Source organism: Colius striatus, chromosome 1, assembly GCF_028858725.1.
Source record: "Colius striatus isolate bColStr4 chromosome 1, bColStr4.1.hap1, whole genome shotgun sequence".
NCBI classification, from domain to species: domain Eukaryota; kingdom Metazoa; phylum Chordata; class Aves; order Coliiformes; family Coliidae; genus Colius; species Colius striatus.
Genome location: NC_084759.1, coordinates 192,020,824 through 192,043,212, shown reverse-complemented (window position 1 = coordinate 192,043,212; position 22,389 = coordinate 192,020,824). Strand labels below are relative to the sequence as shown.

General features: G+C 42.8%; 1 protein-coding gene across 1 annotated transcript; it reads right to left on the bottom strand.

Annotated features, from left to right (window-relative positions):
• Positions 1 to 7,723: 7,723 nt before the first annotated feature.
• SLC26A3 (solute carrier family 26 member 3) lies at positions 7,724 to 21,915 on the bottom strand. The gene is made up of 19 exons (XM_010196876.2): positions 21,785 to 21,915; positions 20,848 to 20,987; positions 20,629 to 20,739; positions 20,381 to 20,538; positions 19,351 to 19,515; positions 17,813 to 17,965; positions 16,946 to 17,028; positions 15,752 to 15,899; positions 15,529 to 15,642; positions 15,342 to 15,419; positions 14,827 to 14,922; positions 13,745 to 13,851; positions 13,426 to 13,495; positions 13,245 to 13,337; positions 11,424 to 11,519; positions 10,580 to 10,813; positions 9,271 to 9,325; positions 8,634 to 8,779; positions 7,724 to 7,864 (listed from the first exon to the last, which is right to left on the bottom strand). Exons 1-19 carry the CDS (start codon positions 21,913 to 21,915, stop codon positions 7,724 to 7,726), a joined length of 2,319 nt encoding a protein of 772 aa, XP_010195178.2.
• Between the last annotated feature and the right edge of the window lie 474 nt (positions 21,916 to 22,389).

Here is a 22,389-nt window from a genome sequence, read left to right as displayed (position 1 = left end):
GTGTTTGCCTCTTGTCACTTTATATGATATGTATGGTAGGAAAACTTCCCATTTGGACAACCTGAAAGAAGCATTCTGAAATCCCCTGTGTAGATACAAAGAAATAAAAAGCTACGCCTCCTTTATCTGTTTCAGTTTTGTGATACAGAGTTAATTGAACAGACAGCAGTTAGGTGTTTCGGTTTGCTTTTTCTGAAGAATGGCAATATAAGCAGGCCCAAAATTATTGTTTTATAAACATCCTTTTAAAGAGAAATGTAATCAATATCAAATGAGAATGTTCTTTTTTTAGTGCAGCCATTGGTAGTGCTGGACAAGAATAGGACAGTGCTGCCTGTTATTTTGAGTGCTCATCTTTACATTCATAAGCAATGTTAGTGCTGAACCTTTGCTTTTTGCACAATGTCACATTTCTAGCAGTGGTGCTTTTAGGTGAAGTCCTTTGGGTTGTTTTTTTCCTAAGGTTTGTAATTTCCTGCTGTTTCCAAATAATCTGAACTGTCTAGAAGCCTCGGTGTTAACATGTATTTTGTGAACCTTTATTCCTGCCTTATAAGTGCTAAATTTATGAGCAAGCTTTGGCAGCGTGACATTCCAGATTTTGTAGTTTTATGTATAAACTGCATATTTTTCATTAGCAGAGCAAAGACTGTTGAGATTAACCCTCAGTCCTTGACTGCTGTTGATTTCCTTCAGACCACAGACAAATCATTTAGACTACCTTTCAAATAGATACTGCTTTAGAGGTGTGCAAATAAAGTCTGAGGTAAGTTCTGGGGTATACAAATGGCCAGTAAGCCTCAACAGGTTAAAAGTCTGCTTAGCTGTAATACACTTCTTTCCAATAACTCTTTGATTTGCTCTCCCTGATAAATAGGTCATTTAAAATAAAACTGGGGAAGAAAAAGTGGCTGATATGTGACACTGCGTTATGGTATAGGGTTGAAAGTTTGCTGTTTTGGTGTGTGTGAAGGCAAAAGTGACTGCAAACACTATTTTGATTTATTAAACAGGTGAAGAACTTTTGAAGACCCCCTTTTGTCACTGTTAAATGGCTTCGGTAGGAAGTAGGCTTAGGCAGGTTCATATTACAGCATATAGCTTCGTCTAGGGGGTAATCTGTATGTCTGAGTAATACTCTGTTGCTCTGCAAAGCCAAACAGGTGGGCCATACCTGTTTCAAGCAGCTGCTGATGGTTCTGGGTCCCAGCTGCCTTCTGTTTCAGCTGGGGGTTTGGGAGGACACCACCCAACGGGCATTTGTGGAGGGAGGGAGATGCACCAATCTCTCTGAGTGCACTCTGTTACGGAAACTAAGGCATTCTAACATCAGTTATTACCCCTCAATTGCAGGTGAGGAGGAAATAAGGCAACTCTTTCTGTTCTGCTTGTTTTCAGAAGTCAAATCAGATTGCATGCTTCTGTTACATATTATCTAGTCTGCTGTAAGGTGAAGGGTTCAAACAGGATGATTCTGGGTACAAAGCTATTGAAGTTATTGATAAAGTGCTTTTCGGAGAATGCTGAGTCAGATTATTAGGAGAAAACAGCAACTTTTGCTCTATGAAAAAGCAAAAGAGAGATCTTTGTCACTGTGGAGTGCCATTTTTTTCTCTTTATGTTTGAGGCAAAGGTGACATGTCATAGGGTCAATGACATACTGCCTCCAAAATCAGTGGGATCCCTTGAATTGTTTAGTAACTGTGTATCAAAAGCCTTTGTGATAGAGAACTTGAGTCGTTCCTAAATCCATTTTTTGCTTATTAAGTCTCAAGCATACCGCTGTAATTACGGGGAATGGTGATCCTTCGTATCTACACAGTTAAAAATGTCCACATTGGCTGAAACTTTCCTAACAGTCTTTTATATTTATTTGTGAGCTTTTGGATGTGTTTTGGGGTTGTTGGGTTTTTTCTTGGTTGACTGGGGTTTTTGTCAAAATCATTTTAGTATAAAGTTCAGAAATTGGTATCTTGTGTTTAATTGTATGAGTAACAGTCTTAGAAATGGTGAGATGTACTTGTGAGTCCTTTGGTTTCCTACTCACATCTTCCTGTAAAGACAAACATTTGAATTAATTATGTTTATTTTGAACAAGTCTGTCTGTGGCAATGATCTCTCTGCTGAGGCCTTGACAAGCAGATCTCAAGTTTTGAAGAGAACTGACAACATTTGCATTTATCAGCCGTTGTTGGTTCCTCTAATAATCTCACATAAGGGCATGAAAAGGAGTTTGATGGTGGCTTGTGCCCATCGTGGAATGGACGAAAGGACACCAGCAGATGGCCTGAAAACATCCATGGTTTAGATCCTTGTCTCCTTGCACTTATCTGCAGTTCCATGTCTGATTTTGCTTAAAGGATTGCCTGCAGCCATGCATGCTTTACAGCAAGCAGGCTTATTGTGTGAACGTGCACTTTGTTTGGTGGGGTTTTTCTCCCAATACTTCTAATGTAAAGGATTGGTTATGTAGGTGTCTTCAAGGATATTTTTCGTGCCTTTAAAAAAACAAAGATGCTAATTATTTTTAAATGATCTGATCCAAGAGAACTAGAAAACCTTGCTAGATGGACTTTTCACTTTTTTTTTTCACTTACTGCTCTCAAAGGATTGACAAATTCAGTTCATTAAAAAATAAAGTGGAGGTAACTCGTATTCATTCCATGTTAAAATATTCATTCCATATTCACCTCTTGTATTATGTGAAGTCAAAAGCCCTTCTGTAGGTCTAGTCTGAACACACCTCTCTGTTCTTAAAATGTTTTCTGCTCTGCAAAACTTGTCTGACCGGGTGTTGTTTCTCTCTGTGTTGCTGTGCTGCTGACATGCTTCACTTCAGGACAGTGCTGTCACACCTGGGAAGCTGAAGCAGCGCAGTGAGCTGCAGTTGCAATGTAATATTGAATGTATGGGGGATAGGTTGGAACTTTTCCTGTTCACAGGTATGACAGGGCAGCAGAGACATTTGCAAGGTTTGTGTTCATACATTTCTAAAGGAAATGCCAGTATTATAGAAGTTGTATTTCTCCTGTTTTTTATTTCATGGTGTTAGAAACAATTGTTAGCAATTATTAAATCATCTTTATATAGTAGTGATGCCTTCATGACTGTGAGGCTCTTCACTGTGTCACGTTCACACTAATGGTTTATGCTGACTGCTTGTTAGCTGCTTTTGTTTGGGCACTGGGAGTGAGAATAATGAAGTTTAAAGCTACTTTTAGAGAGGAGTATTTTTTTTCTTAAACTGAAGCCTGACAGCAAATCCAATGTGGTTCTGAAGTGCAGTATGCAGTATTCCACCAGACTGAGTTGCCTTTGCTAGGAATATCTGCTTAGGTCTGTATATGTGCACATGAGCACAGGGCTGGAAAGAGCAGTCAGTCCAGATTCCACCGGTATCATGTGGTATCATGATTTCATAAATATATTAAGCCTCATCTGAAAGTTTTTTTAGGTTTTTTGCTCTTCTTATTCTAATTGAAAACGGTGTTCCAGAATCTCACCATTGTAAAAAGCAGGAACTATCTTCTGTCATCTGCCTTATCATAGAACCATAGAAGGGTTAGAAGGTAGGGTTAGAAGTGACCTTTAGAGATCATCCAGTCCAACCTCCTGCAGAAGCAGGTTCACCTAGATCAGGTTACATAGGAACATGTCTGGGTGGGTCTTGAAGACCTCCAAGGAAGAAGACTCCACACCCTCCCTGGGCAGCCTATGCCCGGGCTCCATCACCCTCACAGTGAAATAGTTTTTTCTTGTGTTTAAATGGAACTTTTTGTGTTGCAGCTTCATCCCATTACCCCTTGTCCTGTTGCTAGATAATTATGTTTCTGTTTGACCAAGTTTTAGCCTTTTAAAATCTTTCTCATTAAGTTATCTGTTTTTTTAACCTTAAATAGCCCTTCCTCTCTCTTAAGTTAAATTGCTGATGTAACTACATGTCTTTTCAGTAGTCCTTAGATGTAGGCTTTCCATTCCACAAAGATCCTCATAGCAATTCTCCTCATTAATTGCAGTTTTATTTAATCTTTCTTGAACTGGAAGGCTCAGTCCTGAAGTTGAGTGTTTAGAATGAAATCTCCCCTTTGCAATGCACAGTAGCACTAATATCTTCCTCGTTTTGATGGAAAAATATGTTTTGACGTAATCTATGTTGTTCTGAAAGGCAATTTGGTGACATGCAGGTTGTACCCATTTTTCAGGTACTGTTGTGCTGGTTGTGTGCATGTGACACATACTTGACTGTCGTGGTTTTGCCCAGCCAGAAATGAGACATCACGACAGTCTCTTGCTCACTGCCTCCCATCTATCCCCACCCACATTAGGATGGTGGAGGGCTCAGTGAGATGGGAGGAAAAAAAGATACCCAAGGATGTTGTGGATTGAGACAAGGGCAGGGAGAGCTCACTGCCCATTATAGTTCAACAGACTCGACTGCTCAACTTAGGAAAGTGAGGAAAGTTTGTTCTACTATCTACAAAGAACAGAACAAAAATAAAAGACAGGGCAGAATAATGAGAAAAATACAACCAGCACCTTAAGATCTCCCTCCCCCATCCCTCCTTTCTTCCTGGGCCCAGCTCAGTGCTCCCGGTATCTCAATGGCTTGGGGATGTAGGGAATGTGGGTTGTGGTCAGTCTCTCACAGATGGGCTCTGCCGCTTCTCTCTTCTCAGAGGAGGACAACTCTTCACATTCTTCAGCTCCAATACAGGGTCCCCTCCCATGAGACATAGTCCTTAACAAACTTCTCTGGTGCGGGTTCTTCCCAACAGCTATGGCTTCTGCAAATATGGGGTCCCTCACACAGGACATGGCCTCCTCTGGGCATAGTCACTGCCCTAGTGCAGGGTCTTTTACAAACTGCCAGCGAATCTCAGCTTCACCAGTCTTCTTCACAGGATACAGGGGAGTCTCTGCTCCAGCACACCTCCTCCTCATCCATCACTGACCTTGGGGTCCGTATGGTAACTTCTCTCTCCTCCAACTCCTTGCACCACCAATGAGAAAAGAAGGAAGGACAGAGCAAGAAGAAGCCTCCTCTTTCGGCTGCTTCTTAAAAAGTGATCATGGAGGCACTCAATTGGCTCAGCCCCAGAAGTGAGTCTGACTCAGAGCTGGGGAGAATTTTGAGCAACTTCTTACAGAAGTTATCTTTACAGCCCCTTCCCCATTACTAGAAGCAGCTCCACACAAATCCATGACATTGACTTAGCCAAGTCTGCTGTGGCCTGCTCAGGAGAGCAGTGGGATAGTACAACTGCCCACTAGCTGGAGTCTGCAGAAAGCAGCCTGTAACATCTCACCGCAATTGCCACTGTTACATGCTGCGATTGCCACCAAAGGCCACATCTCTCTCACACACCATTTGGGGTGCACAATCACTCACCTCAGAGCCGATTTGTTACTCAGTTGCAAATGTGTGTGTTTTCTGAATGCTGAACTTCTCTTACCTCAATCTTAAAGCTCATCTCCTCTTTCTTTATCCAGAACCTTCTCTTGTTAATATTTCCAGCTTGGTTTATGGAGGGAGGGATTTTTGTTTGGGAAAAGAAAAAAAGTATCTAATAGATTAGTGTTCCCTCCATTCAGGTGTTTCTGTTTCAAAGCTCCTAGTTGTCACCTTCTCTTTAACATAATCTGCCTTTGTCTTTCAGTGACTTTAGTCATCCATGTTCTCCATTGGCATTAAAAAATGCCCATGTGGCACAGGAGGGTTTGCTCAGGTCCAGAGAGGCAATACCTGTGGCATTTCCCTTTGGAAACTCAGTTTTCTAAACAAAGGTACCAGTGGAACATGGCATAGGCATACGTACCTTTTATAAAAGAGAGTGGCACTCCTCCCCTTCACACTTATTTCTGCCTGGTTTTCCTTCAGATTTTGTTTTGAATTCCTGCATACTATGGAGATAAAAGTCATGGCTCTTGTTTACCCAGAGCTCTTTCTCCTTCCCTTCAGCCCTTCTTCACTACAAGCGGTTCTGGTCACCCCAGCTTGAATGAAAGTCAAAGTAGGCTTGAAGGCTAAAAACTCATGATTTCAAACTGATATTTCTTTCAGGCTCTGGGAATGGTTCCATTTTCCTCTAGACTCTGAAGATTTTTAAGCCTCAATCACTTGCTATGCTAAGTTAAAAAGTTATGTCACTTTGGGGGTTTGAGGGTGGGGAGGGATGACACAGGTGTTTCCCTAAAGGTATGATATAGTTCACCTGTAAGAGACTTTCAGCAGGAGCTAGTGGATGGTAGTTGTGCAGAGCAGGTTCTGCAGTCTGAGTTCTGCAGACTGGAGTATGCATCCATGCAAGAAATATGGAGAGCTCAGCTTGCCTGTCTGCAGCTCTGTATCCATAGCTCCTCCCGAGCTGAGGTCTGGAGCCTGTGCCTCTGCTCACTGAGAGACACATGCCAGGGCTGATTGATTATGAGCTCCCTCAATGGTGTACTGACAAATGAGATCTTATTAACATTTACAAATATCTAAAGGGTGGGTGTCAGGAGGTTGGGACATCCCTTTTTTCTGTAGTAGCTAGCAACAGGACAAGGGGTAATGGGATGAAGCTGGAACACAAAAAGTTCCACTTAAACATAAGAAAAACCTATTTCACTGTGAGGGTGAGGGAGCCCTGGCACAGGCTGCCCAGAGGGGTTGTGGAGTCTCCTTCCTTGGAGGTCTTCAAGACCCATGTGGATGAATTCCTATGTGACCTGATCTAGGTGACCCTGCTTCTGCAGGGGGGTTGGACTAGATGATCTCTAAAGGTCCCTTCCAACCCCTACCATAATATGAAATGCAGCAAGCAATGTGGAGTTGCCAAAATCATTCTTTAATAGTTCACTATAAAGTTCACAAGTTCACTATCCTCTCTTGTACTCTTTACACCAGCCCAAAACAAACCAATGAGTTGTGTTTAGACCTGAAAATGCTGTGACTTTCCTGAATGATCTGCACATCTTACAGTAGATCCATTAGTCACTATGTACACTATGCTCACAGCAGAGAGCTGAAAACAAGTTTAATGATTCAGTTTAGTAGGTATCTTACAAACTGTCCAGAAAACTTTATACAAGTTATATACAAGCTGAAGATAAAATATCACTCCTAACTATGAGTCTGTGTTATAAATGACAAGATTTCAAATATTTATATATTCTCCAGTAACTGTACAGGTTGTCTACAAACTGTCAGAATAATACAGATAAATCTATGTACAAGTATATGCAAAAAGAGTTAATGTTAGCAGCTTCTTCAACTCGTTGGATAGGCTGTCAACACGGTATGAAATAAGAAAATCTATGTTATTTTAGCCTCTCTAGATGCACATAAATAAATTTAGAGAGAGAGAGAGACATCAAGACTAAGCAGCCCATTCCAGAACTTGGAACATAACCATATTTAGTAAATTCTCCTCAAGGTATTTAAAAGTATCCTTCTGTCTTCATGCTCATCACCGTGTCTGTGTTCATCTTCTGTAAGGGATGTTGTGTTGCTGAAGGGTATTATACTTAGAAGATCAAATCTAAAGTTTTGTTTCTGTTGAAATCTGTAGGAAATAAAAGGAAATGAGTGTCACTCTTTGCAAGGAATGGCTTGTGAGACAAACCCCATTCTTACTCTTGTAAGGCTTTGCCTTAAGTCAAATCCCTTCAATAAGCTCTCTGGATGCTTTCTGCCCTGGGGTGACACAGGAGCTTGGGGATGAAGATGCTTTTGTTATCTAACCTAGCAGTTCCCCTGAGCAGCTCTTGGGGCTGTTTCCTTCAGTTGGAGTGCTGCTACCTGAAACAAGAGCCTTACCGTGCCCTGCCGGCTGCGCAGTCCGTTGCTGATGGTGATGGCACCGTTGTTGCTGCTCCACCTCTCCTGCAATGACACAAGAAGTTGTGGGTTGGGAAATTGATTCCTGTTTGTTTATTTGTTTGGTTTTCCTTTTTCACATTGAAGAGGATCTTGTTTTTTAATCCTCTGGTACACACCTGGGAAGCTGACCTGGAAGGGAAGGAAAGAAGTTCTCCCTTGTGAGCCCTTTATGCCCCTTTCAAGTCTCCAGGTCAGTACAGAAGAGCTGAACCTCTTCAGCTAAGTGGAATTCGACAGTTTCCAGGTGAGTAGCGGTGGGTTCGGTACTTTTAAACAGGTTTAACATACTCAGGATCCTTTCTTGCTTCTGTTTTAAGAACACTCCCCGAAAGGCTGACACCGAGTTTGGCTGTACTAGTTTATCTGCACTAGTTTAGCACTCCTTTTGAAGGCCACGGTCCCGGAAGGCCTACATGCCAGCAGCATCAGGTGTGCCTTGCAAGAGCCGCCGCGGCCTATGCAGCAGTGCTGCGGTTGGATGGGCCAGGTTTCGCCTCGCACCACGCTCTTCCCAAGCAGCTGGCTTCAGGTCAGGTCCACAGCCAGGCCAGTCTCCAGTGGGAATTAATCACTCCTTTCACTGGTGGTTTGCGAAGCACCTGAACCAGGGGCCACTCACTCTCCAAGTTTATTGACCAGCGGAGTTTTAATGATTAACTTTTTGAATAAAGAGCTGGTATGGGGCATGTGGTTAACTATGCAGGGTGCTACTGGGTGCCTGGCAGGTATGTTAAGGTACTAAAGGAGCAAAAGATGATAACTGCAGTGTTACCTCTGTGAGCTTTAATTTGGGGGAGGTGGCTAAGTCCTTCTTCATCAGAATATGTAAAACTGCATCATGAATGGTGAGGAAAAGCATGGATGGCTTGATCTCCTCATCAAAAAATGCACAGCTCTCCAGTTTGTCCAGGAAGCCCTCTGTGGGGAGAAAAAACAAAGCACAAAGTGACCTGCAGGCCTTGAGAATGAAGGAATAATATATCCTGACCATGCCCACTTAGACACAGGAATTGCTGGTATGCTGTACTATTTTGTTAGAGAAGGTGAGTTCCTCTCCACTAATATAGAGAGGCTATAAATGCCCATCAGTACTGCCCTGCTAAATGCTGGGCAGAAGTGAGTCTGAGCCACCTTTCTTATCAAACACCTAAGGCAGGCTGCCAGGCAGGTCTGGCAGCCCAGAGCTGTGCAGCACAGTGGTGGCCGCAGCTGCAATGAGGTGTTGTGCCTGGTCCCAGCCTGCTGAGCACAGCAGGGAGCGGGGATGCCCCCTCTCCAATGCGTTTATTTGCTGTCCCAGACTGGAAGGTAAAACTGGGGTGATTCTCTGCAGCCATGCTCAGTGGTACACAGGGAAGGAGGTGGGACAAGGCATCTGTGGTGATTCTGATAGAAAGGCAAATACTCACCGTGTGCCCCTGCAATGTAAATGTCGATGTTGATCCGGACAAATTCTTTCAAAGTCTGTTAAACCAGAATGAGGCATCATTTAGATACTGCTGGTTTTGTTGGTAATAGACATTGTGATGATTAGCTACAGCAAAAATACTAACCACTTTAAGATATTTAAGATCTATGATAGTAAGCAGCTCTAAGGTCAAACTGCTGCATTTAGAGGCAGGATAGCCTTGTCACATGGTTACAGAGAGGGATGACTGACCCCTTTGAAAAAGGGCAGTATTAAATACATTTAACCCAGAGTGAAAAAGATGATCTTTCATAAATTCATAAATTTCATGTATTTCCTTTTTTACTTGCTTGACACATAAAGAAATGAAGACTCCAAAATCTTCTGTGGAGATTTTTATAACTGGGAATTTGAGCAGAACTACAGTTTGCACTTATGTGGCAGGTGTTTAGCTCCTAAAAACAGATTTAAACATGCTATATGGCTCTAGATAGTTAACTACTACTTGTTCTTCTTGCTTTGTTCAAATTCATCCAGGGAAGCAAAAGCAGGAGCAAAAATGAAACTCCAATGCTCCAACTCCCAGCCCAGTGTTTAAAACCCTATTTCATATGTACATTTCTGTAAAGCCTCTCAAAAATACCCTCTTTCAGTTTAAACCCATTGCCCCTTGTCCCATTGCTACAAGCCTTGGTAAAAAGTCTGTCTCCAGCTTTATTATAAGCCCCATTTAAGTATGGATAGGCCATAATAAAGTGTCTCTGTAGCATTCTCTTCTGTAGGCTAAACAACCCCACCTCCCTCAAGCCTCTTGTGATAGGAGAGGTATTCCATCTCTATGATCATTTTTGTGTCCTTCCTCTAGACCAGTTCAAACAGGCCCTAGAACTGGACACAGTACCCAAGCTAAGGTCTCACCAGAGAGGAGGGAGTTAATCTCCCTCGACCTGCTGGCTGACCTTCTTTCATGCAGCCCAGGCTACGACTGGCTTTCTGGGCTGTGAGCACACATTACCACTTCATGTCAAATTCTTTTTTGCCCACCAGTATGCTCAAGTCCTTCTCCACAGGACTGCTCTCAATCCCTTCATCCCCTAGCCTGTACTGATACTGGGGATTACTCCAACCCAGTGCAGGACCTGGCACTTGGCCTTGTGGAACCTCATGAGCTTCATGTTGTCCCACTCCTCAAGCCTGTCAAGGTCTCCCTGAGTGCCATCCCTTCCCTCAAGTGAATCCCTAGAGTGAATCCCTGCATTCTTATGTTTTTCTTTCATGTGATCACTGCTTGTCTTATGAGCTACAATTACCTTTTGGAGGACTCTCATGGCAGAGAAATCGAGGAAGGACACTGATGAGAAATCCAAAATGATGCTGTGGATGTCGACCCAGGGCACAGTGATGCCAGGGGGGAGCTCAGCACCCCAGTCGATCTGAATGGGTAAGTCTGTCATGTTGGTGGGCTGGTCCAGTTCCTCTATCCTATTGTTGTCTAATTCTTCATCTGACTCGTATATATAGTTAGCCATGCAAATCAAACCTTTCTGTGTTGACAGAGAAAAGTGTCATAGTTAATACTTGTTTTTAAGACCCAGCCAGGGCAGTAGTGCATCTTACACAAAGGTGAGAGTGGTGCCAATGCAAAGCTGATGTACCTATGAGACACCTGCACTTTACACTGGAAAAAGTTCTGTCTCTCCTTTGACTAAAGAAGTCTGGAAGTGTTGGCTTTTCTCTCAACAATCATGGAATCATCGTCATAATCAGATAACAATGGCTTTTCATTGTCCTCTGAAGTCAATTGTCAGATATGTTTTGGTTCAGTAATTTTGTAACAAGTCAATGAAAAGCATGTAGGATTTGGGCTGGGAGAAAACCAGCTTTATCCCACCATTAATGCAGCAGGAACGTTGCCTCTGTGGGATTTGATCCTGCTGGTTGATGCTAAACAGAGTTCTTGTGGACACATACAAGCTCTGCCCATGATAAAGCTGTAGGTCTCTAACTGTGACAGCCATTAAAAACCTTTTATGTCATGAAGGGGCAGCGTAGGGAATATCTAATTAGGATAGGAGGCTTTGAGGCACTTCTCTGCCACGTCAAGCCAAAGGAGCTGGTTGCTTAACACCCCCTGGGTGGATTTGCCTTACATACAGGAGTCACTTGCAGCTCTCCTTTCTTCAGCATCTTTCTGATCTTCCTCAGGGCTTTATTGCGTTTCCTCAGGACTCTCAGTGGGTTGAAACCAACCTGCAGAAACAACACTTTGAATACCTGAAAAAACACCCCCCTAGTGACACCAAGGGAAGGACACAGCATCTCGTGCAGCTTTTCTTTACAGTCATGATGAGCATGGTTTGGACTTGATGTTGCCTATCACTTTTCATCAATTCAGACAAGAGCTATTTTTTCTTAGGTGGAAAGGTATCTACAAGTATGACTACAAGCCAGGTAAGCCAATGTGTACCAGCATCAGGACACCAGCATTATAGCAGTGATGATGTACAAGTCAGTAACTCCATCAGGCTGGTACAGTTGGTCTAGCCCAAAGCATGTCCTACTCATCTTCACTATGAGATGTCTAGCTAGGCAACTGAAATTACAGAGCTTGCAGGTTGTATCTGCTCTGTGCCACCTGACTGCAGCATGGGTCATGTACACATTGTTTTGGTTCCTTGAAGAAGAAAACTAAAGTTGATCATGCTGGCTGCATATGTCCCTTGAATGTCTCAGCTGGTTTTAACAAAATTAGATGGCAGGTAAATTAGGCTACTAAAGGTTATGAAAATACTGAATTACTTCAAGTCTCTTTGTTTAGTCTCCAGTTTTTAGTTTGGAGAAGGCTGAAGGGGGGACATGATCACTCTCTGCAACAACCTGAAAGTAGGCTGTAGTGAGATGGGGATCAGTCTCTTCTGCCAAGGAATGAGTGATAGGACAAGAGGAAATGGCTTCAAGTTGCACCAGGGGAGGTTTAGATTGGATATTGGGAAGAACTTTTTCACTGAGAGAGCTGTTAGACACTGGCACAGGCTGCCCTGCGAGGTGAGGGAGTCACCGTCCCTGGAGATAATTTTAAGTGTAGATGAGGTGCTGCAGGAAATGGTTTAGTGATAGGTTTATGGTTTAGTGGCAGTGTGAGGTTTGTTGTTGGACTGGATGGTCTTAATGGTCTTTTCCAACCCAAACAATTCTGTGGTTCTGCCACATCTGTCTCAGTGGGTAGAGGAGAGAGGTATTTGTACTTTGTAAAGGGACTGGTGTGAGCATCTGCATTCACAATAGAAAACCTTTCAGGATTTTCCGAAGTGAAAGTCGAGCACATGGAGACCAAAACATGTCATATACCCTGGTTCCTCTGCCAGTTTCAGTTCCTCATGTGAAGAATTGCCTGCTCATTGCCAACACTCAGGCTAGCCACTGCTTATCAACTCCCTGCCAAGAGCAGCAGGAAGAGAAGGTTATGGGTGCAAGTCTGGGGTTTGCTGGCCTCTCTGGCACAGTGAGGGCTCAGGGGTCCAGGCTCTCCCATGCTAGTTACAGAAAGACTGTCTGTTTTCCCCTAGTTTGTCATGGGAGACATTAAGAGCTCTTTGATAACTGTGATTTCATTCAGCTTTTCTCCTGACTGTTGTGGTTATTTTCTTCAGGGCAAGAGGAGCAAAGTAGTGTCTATTGGGTGTAAATAAATGCCAGTCAAATAAAATAAGGTCCCTTTATATTCTCTATGTTTGTACTACTTTCTTCTAAAGGTCTTAGAATATGTATACACATTGTTATGGTATAAGTTCCACATGAGTCAGGCTGTGTACATACATGTGGGATTACAGTAATGCAACCATATTTGAATAATTCATGAAAAATTTCTCTTTCTAACCGTAGACTGAATGCACATATAGTAGTTATTGGGAAACTGTATTCACCTTCATGCACCAGGCAATTCATACGTTCAGAACAACAGCCTCAGACACTTACAGCAGTGATGAGTTTCTCCCTGAAGAATTCAATATTAGCGAAGAAGATAGGAGATGAGCATCTGAAAATCTTCACTCCCTCTGGCTCATAGATCTGTACAATGAAGCAAAAGCATCGGTAACAACATCTGCTCTGGAAACACAAACGTAGCAGGTAATAAAAGAAACACGACGTTTCTTACATCAGTGTAATCCTTCCTGTTTCTGTAGATATCACTTCTCCCAACATTAGCCAAAATGGTGCAGCTTGGACTGTAAACAAACATACAAACACAATTGCTTGTACCCCATACCAAAACCTGGCAGAAGGATCAGAGAAAGCAACCTCAGCTGAGGTTGTAGACTGAAGTGGGACCCACAGGGATTTACCCCTGTGAATTATTTTTCCATACATGGTTACTGGGACAGATGGAGGCATGGGGCTGTTAGCTTTCTTTGTATAAGGGGAGTTAATTTACAGCAGGAGACCCTGACATATCATTGCATCCAACAAGAACTCACAACTGGGAGCGGATGACCACAGTCAGCAGCTGGAACGCCACAGCAGTCGCAAGCCCAATATCCAGGCCCAGAAAAACGGCAGCTAAGAAAGTCGTCACCCATATAACCTGTAACGAGCAGGTGGATGACGGTAGTTAGGAGCACGTCAAAGACCTATGGGTTGTGAGCCCTGGGTGTGTGCAGCAACAGGTCTCAGATCTGGTCTGTCTGCCTTTGGTGAGGGCTTTCATGTTTCCTAGTTTTTTCCTTGTGAAAACAGGCCAGACTCTCAGACGAGCACCAGGGCGTGTTTCTAGAGGTGACGATTTCCATACAATAAAGGCTTAGAATAATAGAGGCTTGTATAGCCTGTAGGTAGGTCACTAAATGCTTAATAAAAATCCAGCAGAAAGGCAAGTAAATCAGGATCCTGCTAAAGCTGAGAGCTGTAGATGCACAGATGTAGGTACTGTAAGTGTACACAACTGATAAGCACAAATTACTAGATAATACTGAATATTTTTAACCACACATCTCAAAACATTTTCATGTGGTCAATAACTGTTTGGTGACTGGGAAAACTGAGACCTGGGATCATTCAGGAACACCAAGAACTGGCCAATGAGAAAGGCAAGAGCCTAAATTTTCTGAGTGTTAGAGGTAAGAACTCCTGCCCCCCAGCCACGAGCTTTACCCTTTGGAGTAAACCTTTCAAGCCATGGTTGCCACTTGTTTTTTGCTCTATGACTTCCATCGAATGTGCTGCATAAGGGTGAGAAAGTGAATGCATAGCCAATGCAGTAGGTCTATAGACGCTTTCTGTATCTGCCTTCTTTATTTGACTTTATCTAATGAACTGTATTTGAATAGATTTTGATGAAACTGATGAAAGTGAAGGTAGGGAAGTGAATTGATTCAAAACAGGAGGAACAACATGCAAAAGGGGAGCAAGAAGTGTACAAGCAAAAAAGGGCATACCACTAATGGGCTTTCCATTTACAGAAGGCAGGTAGAGAAAAAAAAGAACACCTGTAAGCAAATTTGCATAATAGACGATTTTTCAAGAGTGCTTCATTCCTGAATGCTTGTGGGACCCGACTTACACAATCATACTTGTCCTTTCTCCACAGGATGCCAACTTCCTTGAACTGCATGAGCATTCCTTTCAAGTTGCCGAGAGCCAAAGATGCAAGGACTGACTGTTAAAAAACCAAAAGTACATGTTGAATTTTAAAGCAAGCAAAGCAAATATCGAAAATTAAGACATAAAAGATCACACAAATAAGGCTGAAGTGCAGCTGAAAGGTCAGGGAGCTCCTCTCAGTGGAGCGCTGCTGCTGGAACCTCCCTAGCTGTGGTGCAGCATGGGTTTCTGACTTGAGGCTGCAAATCACACTTATTTTGGTACCTAAAAGCTGGTGCTGTGATGTTTGGTGTTTGGGCACTTGCACTGCTTTTGAAGGACAAGATGTCCTCTCTGTCATGATTTGGGAAGAAGAACCAAGCTTGACAAAACCCTGTTTGGCTCCCACTGAAGCCTACAAACAGCCCCAGTGACTTCTAGAGCAGCCCTGCCCTCAGCAAGCTGGAGGAAGCACCAGGTGAAACCAGGCAATACCTTCTGTAATGGTGCCAGGAGAAAACCAATGGCCACGATCACAATCAAGACGATGCCAGCTGAGATAATACCAGCAATCTGCATAAGAGAACAATTCCACCATGAGTAAGTGCCTGTAGGCATTATGGTCAGCTAGGAAAAAACAGAGCTTCCATGAAACGTGATCATGAGCTATTGTCTTCTCTACCTGTGTTTTGCCTCCTGTGCTCTCCTGCACACCTGACCTCGAAAGAGCGGTGCTGGAAGCAAATCCTTTGAATGATCCACCAAGTATATTACCCAGCCCAAAAGCAATTAGTTCCTGAAATAAAATCAAGAAAGACTGTTCTTAAAAGCTGGTTCAAGACAGTTATTCCCAAAGTAAAGCACTGCTAAAATGCAATGTGTTGATTTCTGTGTTATTTGCCTACCTGGTTGCCATCTATTGGGTAGTCATATTTGATGGAATACACTTTAGCCACAGAGAAGGCTACTGCAAATCCAACAATTGCAATGGAAATGCTGTCACCGACACACTTTTGGAGGATGCCTGCATCAGGTGCAACAGGCACTTGAAATCTGAAAGACAAAAAATTCTACTCATTAAGCATATGCTTAAGGAGACAAGTTGTCAAGCAAGAAAGCAAAGTGGTGGTCTAGCTCCTACTGAGTGAGCACTTCAGAGAGGTGTGACACAGAATTGCAAGTCTGAACCCTATAAAACTTTGGGGAATCCTTGATTGAGACAGGGATGCTGTTTATCCACGCTCAGCTCAGTTGGTGTCTTCCAGAAAAAAAGCGTTCCAGAAGCTTTTGCTTTACCATTTCCTCCTCCTTTCATCAGTATTTTGCAGATCCTAAGGAGAATTCTTATCTGGGGTTTTTTTTGTTATTGTTATTTTTCAGTGAACTGAAATCTGAGGAATAGAATCTCGTGAGCAGTAATCCTTGTTGTTCTGCAAACTTCATCCACTAACACCCCTGGGGCTACAAGAGACAATCAGAAGTGTCTTGGTGAGTAAATGGCTGCAGTCTGCTGCCCTATTAAAATCTTCCTCCCTCTTTTTACTTAATGTGTGCCTATTAATTCTTTATGCCACAATTCTGTCACAGCTGGATGTACTCTGTATATGGATGTACATCCTCTATAGATATGCTCCTAGAGGAGTAGATGTTGAGGCTTCTGGAGGATAATGGTGCCCAGGGAGTTGCTGGCAGCTGGCCACAGGACCAGGCAGGAGACCTGTGCTGTGTCCTGGCGGCTTCCCAGGGTTGCTGGTGGCTGTTAAACCATGTGTGTGCTTTGAGGGAAATGGAGGGCTTCAAGGATGAGTAGCTCAGTAAAAGGGACAAACATCAACCTCCTACTCAATAGCTGTCTTGGAAAACAAAGCACATAATTCTTTCACTTCACAGTGTATTCTTTGTCATGCAGGTCACGTTCTAGTGAGCAACTTTTATCTATTGAAAGTGTATCCTTGTATTGTTGAGAGCAAATGTTTGTTTACCTTCTGAAAGAAGATGAAGCAGATTATTTCAATCAGAAATGTAGCTGAACTAATTTAACACTGAAAAACCTGAGAGAACATTTTGCTCCACTGGTGAATTTTAAGTAAATCACTTACCCTTCTTCTAGTTGTCCGATGACAGCTACATTATATTTTTCTTCTAAGTTAACATAGTAGGAAATCAGTGCTGCTAAGACTGTCTGAAAGATAATAAATCCCATCTCTATTAGGTGCATTCAAACAAGAGTCTGAAGAAATTATTAAAAATTATTACCTTCCCTCTCCCACATGCCTTCCAGTCTCACTAGCATCAGAATTATGCCCCAAGTCTGCCCGTCTCTTTGCAGTTCAGATGCCACTCCTCAACCACCTTACAGGTATGGGTTAATGTCAACAAATCACACAGACTATATATCAGAATATCTCACTAACAACAGAGAACATCACATCCAATAAGCCAGGTGTTTTCTAACAAGATGCTGCAATATATCTGGGGGAAAACAAGCAATACTTGCATCATCCTCCAGGACTTTAGGAGGTTGTTTCCATGTGAGTCTTTTCCTACCCAGAATGAAACCTATATATAAATAAATATCTATATATAAACCCCTCTGCTGCTGGAGAACAGAATGGTCTTGTGCTTGGCCATGGATGACCAGGACTTCAGTGTCTGCTTGCACGTGTGGTACAGAGAAGCCTCAATTGGAGCACTGCAGCCAGATAGTGTCAAAGCCAACTTCATCGAAGAAAAAAAATCATAGTTTATAACATCTTACTGTATTCAGTTAAAAACTAAAGTAGAGCAAGTAAAGTACCTAATAGAGGTAAAACACCTCACAATAGCTGATGAACGCTGTCAATTTTTCCTCATAAATTGGCAATCCATTATTTAATGCGGAACAGGAGAAGAAATAGTTAAAACTCAGCTTCCCATGTCTGTATAATGATGGAGCAATTGCAAAATGAAAGAGAAGTGACGGTTACCACAAGGAGCTCAATAGGGATGGGAGCTGGTAACTTTGCTTTGTATCGATCGTTCATTTCTTTCACCACAAACACGATAAGCAAGACAATGAGGGATGTGACGAGGTCAGCGATGTTTGTGTCTGAGATCTGGCTGAAAACACTCTCCAGAGTCTGCAAAATCAGGAAGAAACATGTGCTTTAGAAACAGCAGTGCTCTGGCACAGTAGCGCTATCCCCTCCCAGAAGGGCCTGTATCTGAATTGCCCTAGGGATTAGGGTGGCTGGGATTTATTCCCTATGGCATGATGGGGCTGCAAGTCCCAATGAATGTGTGTTTGCATTGTTCAAACAACAAAACCAGCCATGAAAGACCCTTTCCACTGGCTCTTGGCCCTCCCCTCTCGTCCTCTCCGTGAGGGTGTTTCGCAGCAACACCTACACACACAACAGGAAATGTGAGCAGTAGACATTGTACGTGTGTCTCTCTTCACTTTTCCCTTCCCATCCTTCTTCCTCCTTTCTCATCCAACAGCTCTCACAGAGTCCTATCCAAATTAAATATATATAATATCAGTTCAGTAAAAATAAATAATTAAATGCTTGAGACAAATTTGAACACTTAAATATGTCAAGGCACAACAGAAAATACTATTTAATTTACCCAACATGTAAATTAAATCATCAATGTGTAGCTTGATGTTAATAAGTTTACTTGATGTAACAAGTTTAAAGATTGGTCATATGCTAATAATACACATTTCCTTTCTCGTGTTTCCTCCTGTTTGGTGTTTTTTTATGCTGAGTTCTGTTATTCACAGAATCACAGAATGGTAGCGGTTGGAAGGGTCCTTTAGGTCCTCTAGTCCAACCACCCTGAAGAAGCAGGTCCACCTAGATCAGGTCACACAGGAACACGTCCAGGCAGGTTTTGAAAACCTCCAGAGAAGGAGACTCCACACCCTCCCTTGGAAGCCTGTGCCAGGACTCCCTCATCCTTACAACAGAGAAATTTTTCCTTAAGTTTAAGCGGAACTTCTTGTCTTCCAACTTTTGTCCATTACTCCTTGTCCTGTCCCTGGACACCAGGGAAAAAAGTGTCACCCTGTCCTCTTGACATCCACCTTTTAAATACTTGTAAGTATTAACAAGGTCACCTCTCAGTCTCCTCTTCTCCAAGCTGAACAGTCTCAGATCCCGCAGCCTTTCCTCATATGAAAGATGCTCCAGTCCCCTGATCATCTTGGTGGCCCTGTGCTGGACTCTCTCCAGCACTTCCCTGTCCCTCTTGAGCTGAGGAGCCCAGAATTGGACACAGGACTCCAGATGAGGCCTCACCAGGGCAGAGTAGAGGGGGAGCAGAACCTCTCTTGACCCGCTGGCCACACTCTTCTTGATGCATCCCAGGATGCCATTTGCCTTCTTGGCCACGAGGGCATATTGCTGGCTCATGGTTAGTTTATTATCAACCAGACAGTTATTACTGCCTTGTGATATAGGGTTAGAAATACATCACAAGCTTCAATAGTATCATCAAATAGTGTACACTTAGCACTTACGTAGATGATGCCAAAAGGTGTGTTAAATCCAGGGACAGATAGTTGAAGCATGAACTTCAGCTGGGATACCAGAACGTGGACAGCTGCAGCCGTTGTGAAACCGCTGATTAACGATTGTGATAGATAAATAACAATGAATCCAAACTGGAGAATTCCCAGAAGCAACTGAAATGCAAAATTACCATATGTTAATGGGGCTAATTTGTGCTTTTATGCAATCTCTTCAACAAAGGCAACCATATTTAATGGCAGCAAAGATCCTAATCCCCTACATCCCCGGATTCAGGAGTATACTGTCATCAGACTTACACTAAAAGCTGTGATCTAGCACATGGGGGCGTAACACTAGTAAGAGTAATTGCTAGAGCAGATAAATCCTTTACTTATTATATTGTTTATTATAAATAAATCTCCTTAGTCTTATGGTTTTCAGTACCCATACTTTCACCTTGTACCAGTTTCATGAAGCACAAATGTATTAATATGTTAGGAAGAAGGGAACTGTAAGAATTCTGTATTAGGAAGTAAGGAGAAATTGGGATTTTTTTTTTAAAGACAAATCCAAATACTTTACTATTATGAGACAGAGCTTTTACTCCCCTTTGTCTGTCTGCATTATTCACATTTCTCTCAGAGATACTTTTTTCCTGCCCAACCAACCTCACTTTGCTGTAGGTGGGGTGTTCCTGTGTGGGCTGTAGGCTCAGATCTGTGCAAAAATGGAGATTTCACAGCACAGATCAGTGTCTGGTTACTGAAGAAGGGAGGTAGATGTCTCCTAATCAGTGAGCCTAAGTCAGTTATGTGGGAAGGGTAAGAGAATTATTTTGATGGCTACACCAGTGGAAACCAAAGAGGAAGGTCAGTCCACCATCCATCTATTTACCATTGCTGTCAAAGATATGAAAAAAATTAGCTAATTTATACTCCCTCTGCTGGCCTTACAGCTGTGCAGAGTAGATCTATCCCATACCTTCAGAGTACCCACACTTGCAAAGAGTTTGTGGAAACTGGGTCTATGTTTACTAACCTGAAAAACCCCAGAAAGGAAGGTTACAGTTGCAGCCACCATCACCCTTTCTTCATTTATCGCTGAGATATTCATGGAAGTGCCGTTTCCAGCAATGTCATCGGGAACTAGTCTGACAACAGTTGCTCCCACCATCAGGCTCAGAACAGGGAAGGGACCTGAGCAGCACAAGGTGATTGTTAGAGACCCAAAGGAGCAGCACATACTCCTTCACCAGTTAGGAGGGCAGTCAGTGGTCTGGAACTTACCCACTGAGATATGTCTGGATGTGCCAAAGATAAAATAAACCAGGTTAGGGAAAAATGCTGCATAGAGTCCATAACCAGGAGGCACATTCACCAGCAAAGCAAAAGCGAGACCTGTAAGGAGAGAGGCCCAGGGAAGGTGAGGTGTTACGAGCTGGAACCAGCAGTCCCTTTGCACCTGGCCAAGCAGGCTGTGCCAGAGCACATGTTTCCTAGAGGTACCTTGCAGGACAGCCACGAGCCCAGTGTTGAGGCCAGAAACAATGTCACTCAGGATCCACTCCTTGAAGCGGTATGCTGGCAGCCATGAGATAATGGGAAACAAACCCAAGGCAATTTTTTTCACCTTTTGTGGGGAGCAGCTGTAAAGACACAAGAAGACAGAGTTCTTTCAGTGAAAAACTCGGCTGAGTTGCAGCCTGTCTTCAGAGAGAAAACAAAGGGTTCGGGTTCAGACTGTCAGAGGTCAAAATCTCACCCAGACTCTGCCCTCATCAACCTGCTCTACCAGCTGTGCTTCAAGAAGGATACCATGGTCCCCAAAGATCTCTTTCAAACAAAATTTTTGTAGAATCTTAGAATCATAGAATGGTTTGGGTTGGAAGAGACCTTTGAATGTCATCTAGTCCAACCCTCCTGCCATGGGCAGACATATCTTCTATAAGATCAAGTTGCTCAGAACCTCATCCAAAATGACCTTGAATGTTTCCAGGGATGAGGCATCTGCCACCTCTCTGGGCAATCTATTCCAGTATTTCACCACCCTTATTGTGAAAAAATTCTTCCTTATATCTAGTCTGAATTTATCCTTTTTTGTTTAAAAATATTACCCTTTGTCCTTTTGTTACGGACCTTACTAAAAAGCCTGTCCCCATCTTCTTTATAAGATCCCTTTAAGACCAGAACAAGATCTCCCTAGAGCCTGTGCTGCCAAGCATCCAGGAAAAGAGATGCTGCTTGGGATAAAACTATAGGAAGACTTTTAAGGGTAAAATTCTTTAGGAAAACTGACATTGCATTCAGTTAATGAGTTTTTGTTTGGTTTGCTGGAATCTGAGGTAGAAGTTGTGAGGATGGAGTTTATGATATGCAAGAACAGCACTTTGGGCTGTTTCTTAAATCCATATTATAACCTATATATCTATGTATATATCCTTACCAAAAATACTGTTTCAGATGATCCCAAAAGGTTTTATGGTGTCTGTGCAATTTCTCATGCTCTTCATTAAACAAATTCTCTGAGTACACAGGTCTGGCTACAACATAGTGGTTTCCCACAGGTTCGACCATTTCTCCTGAAATGTCAGGCAAGGATGGTGATTTGTGTGTGCTTCTCTCTGGCCTTAGTCACTTAAAGACCTGAAATGAAGAATGGAGTTAATTTCTTATGTACTGTGGGGAGGGTAGCTGTAGCACAGATGACTGAACTCCAAATTAAGCCTTGCCACCTATGAAGATCAAAAGAGAGATGATTGAGACCCTCGCTTTGCTTTGCCAAGCGATCTCCTGCCCTCCTCCTCCTCCCACTGCAGGCCAGAGTTTCACTGGAGCATGAATTATTTCTTTCCAAAGATGCATCCACAAAGTAGACAAGAAGGATTTTCAGTTAATTTATCTCTGAGTCAGTTGTTTACAACCAAAAACTACCTCTCTCAAGGGAGATTAGTTTCTTAAAGAGCAAACAAACAGGTCCCAAGTGGTTTTTCTTTGTGGCACCAGTGTAAGGGCTGGGAGCTCTCTGCAGCCCACTGATACATGAGGAGA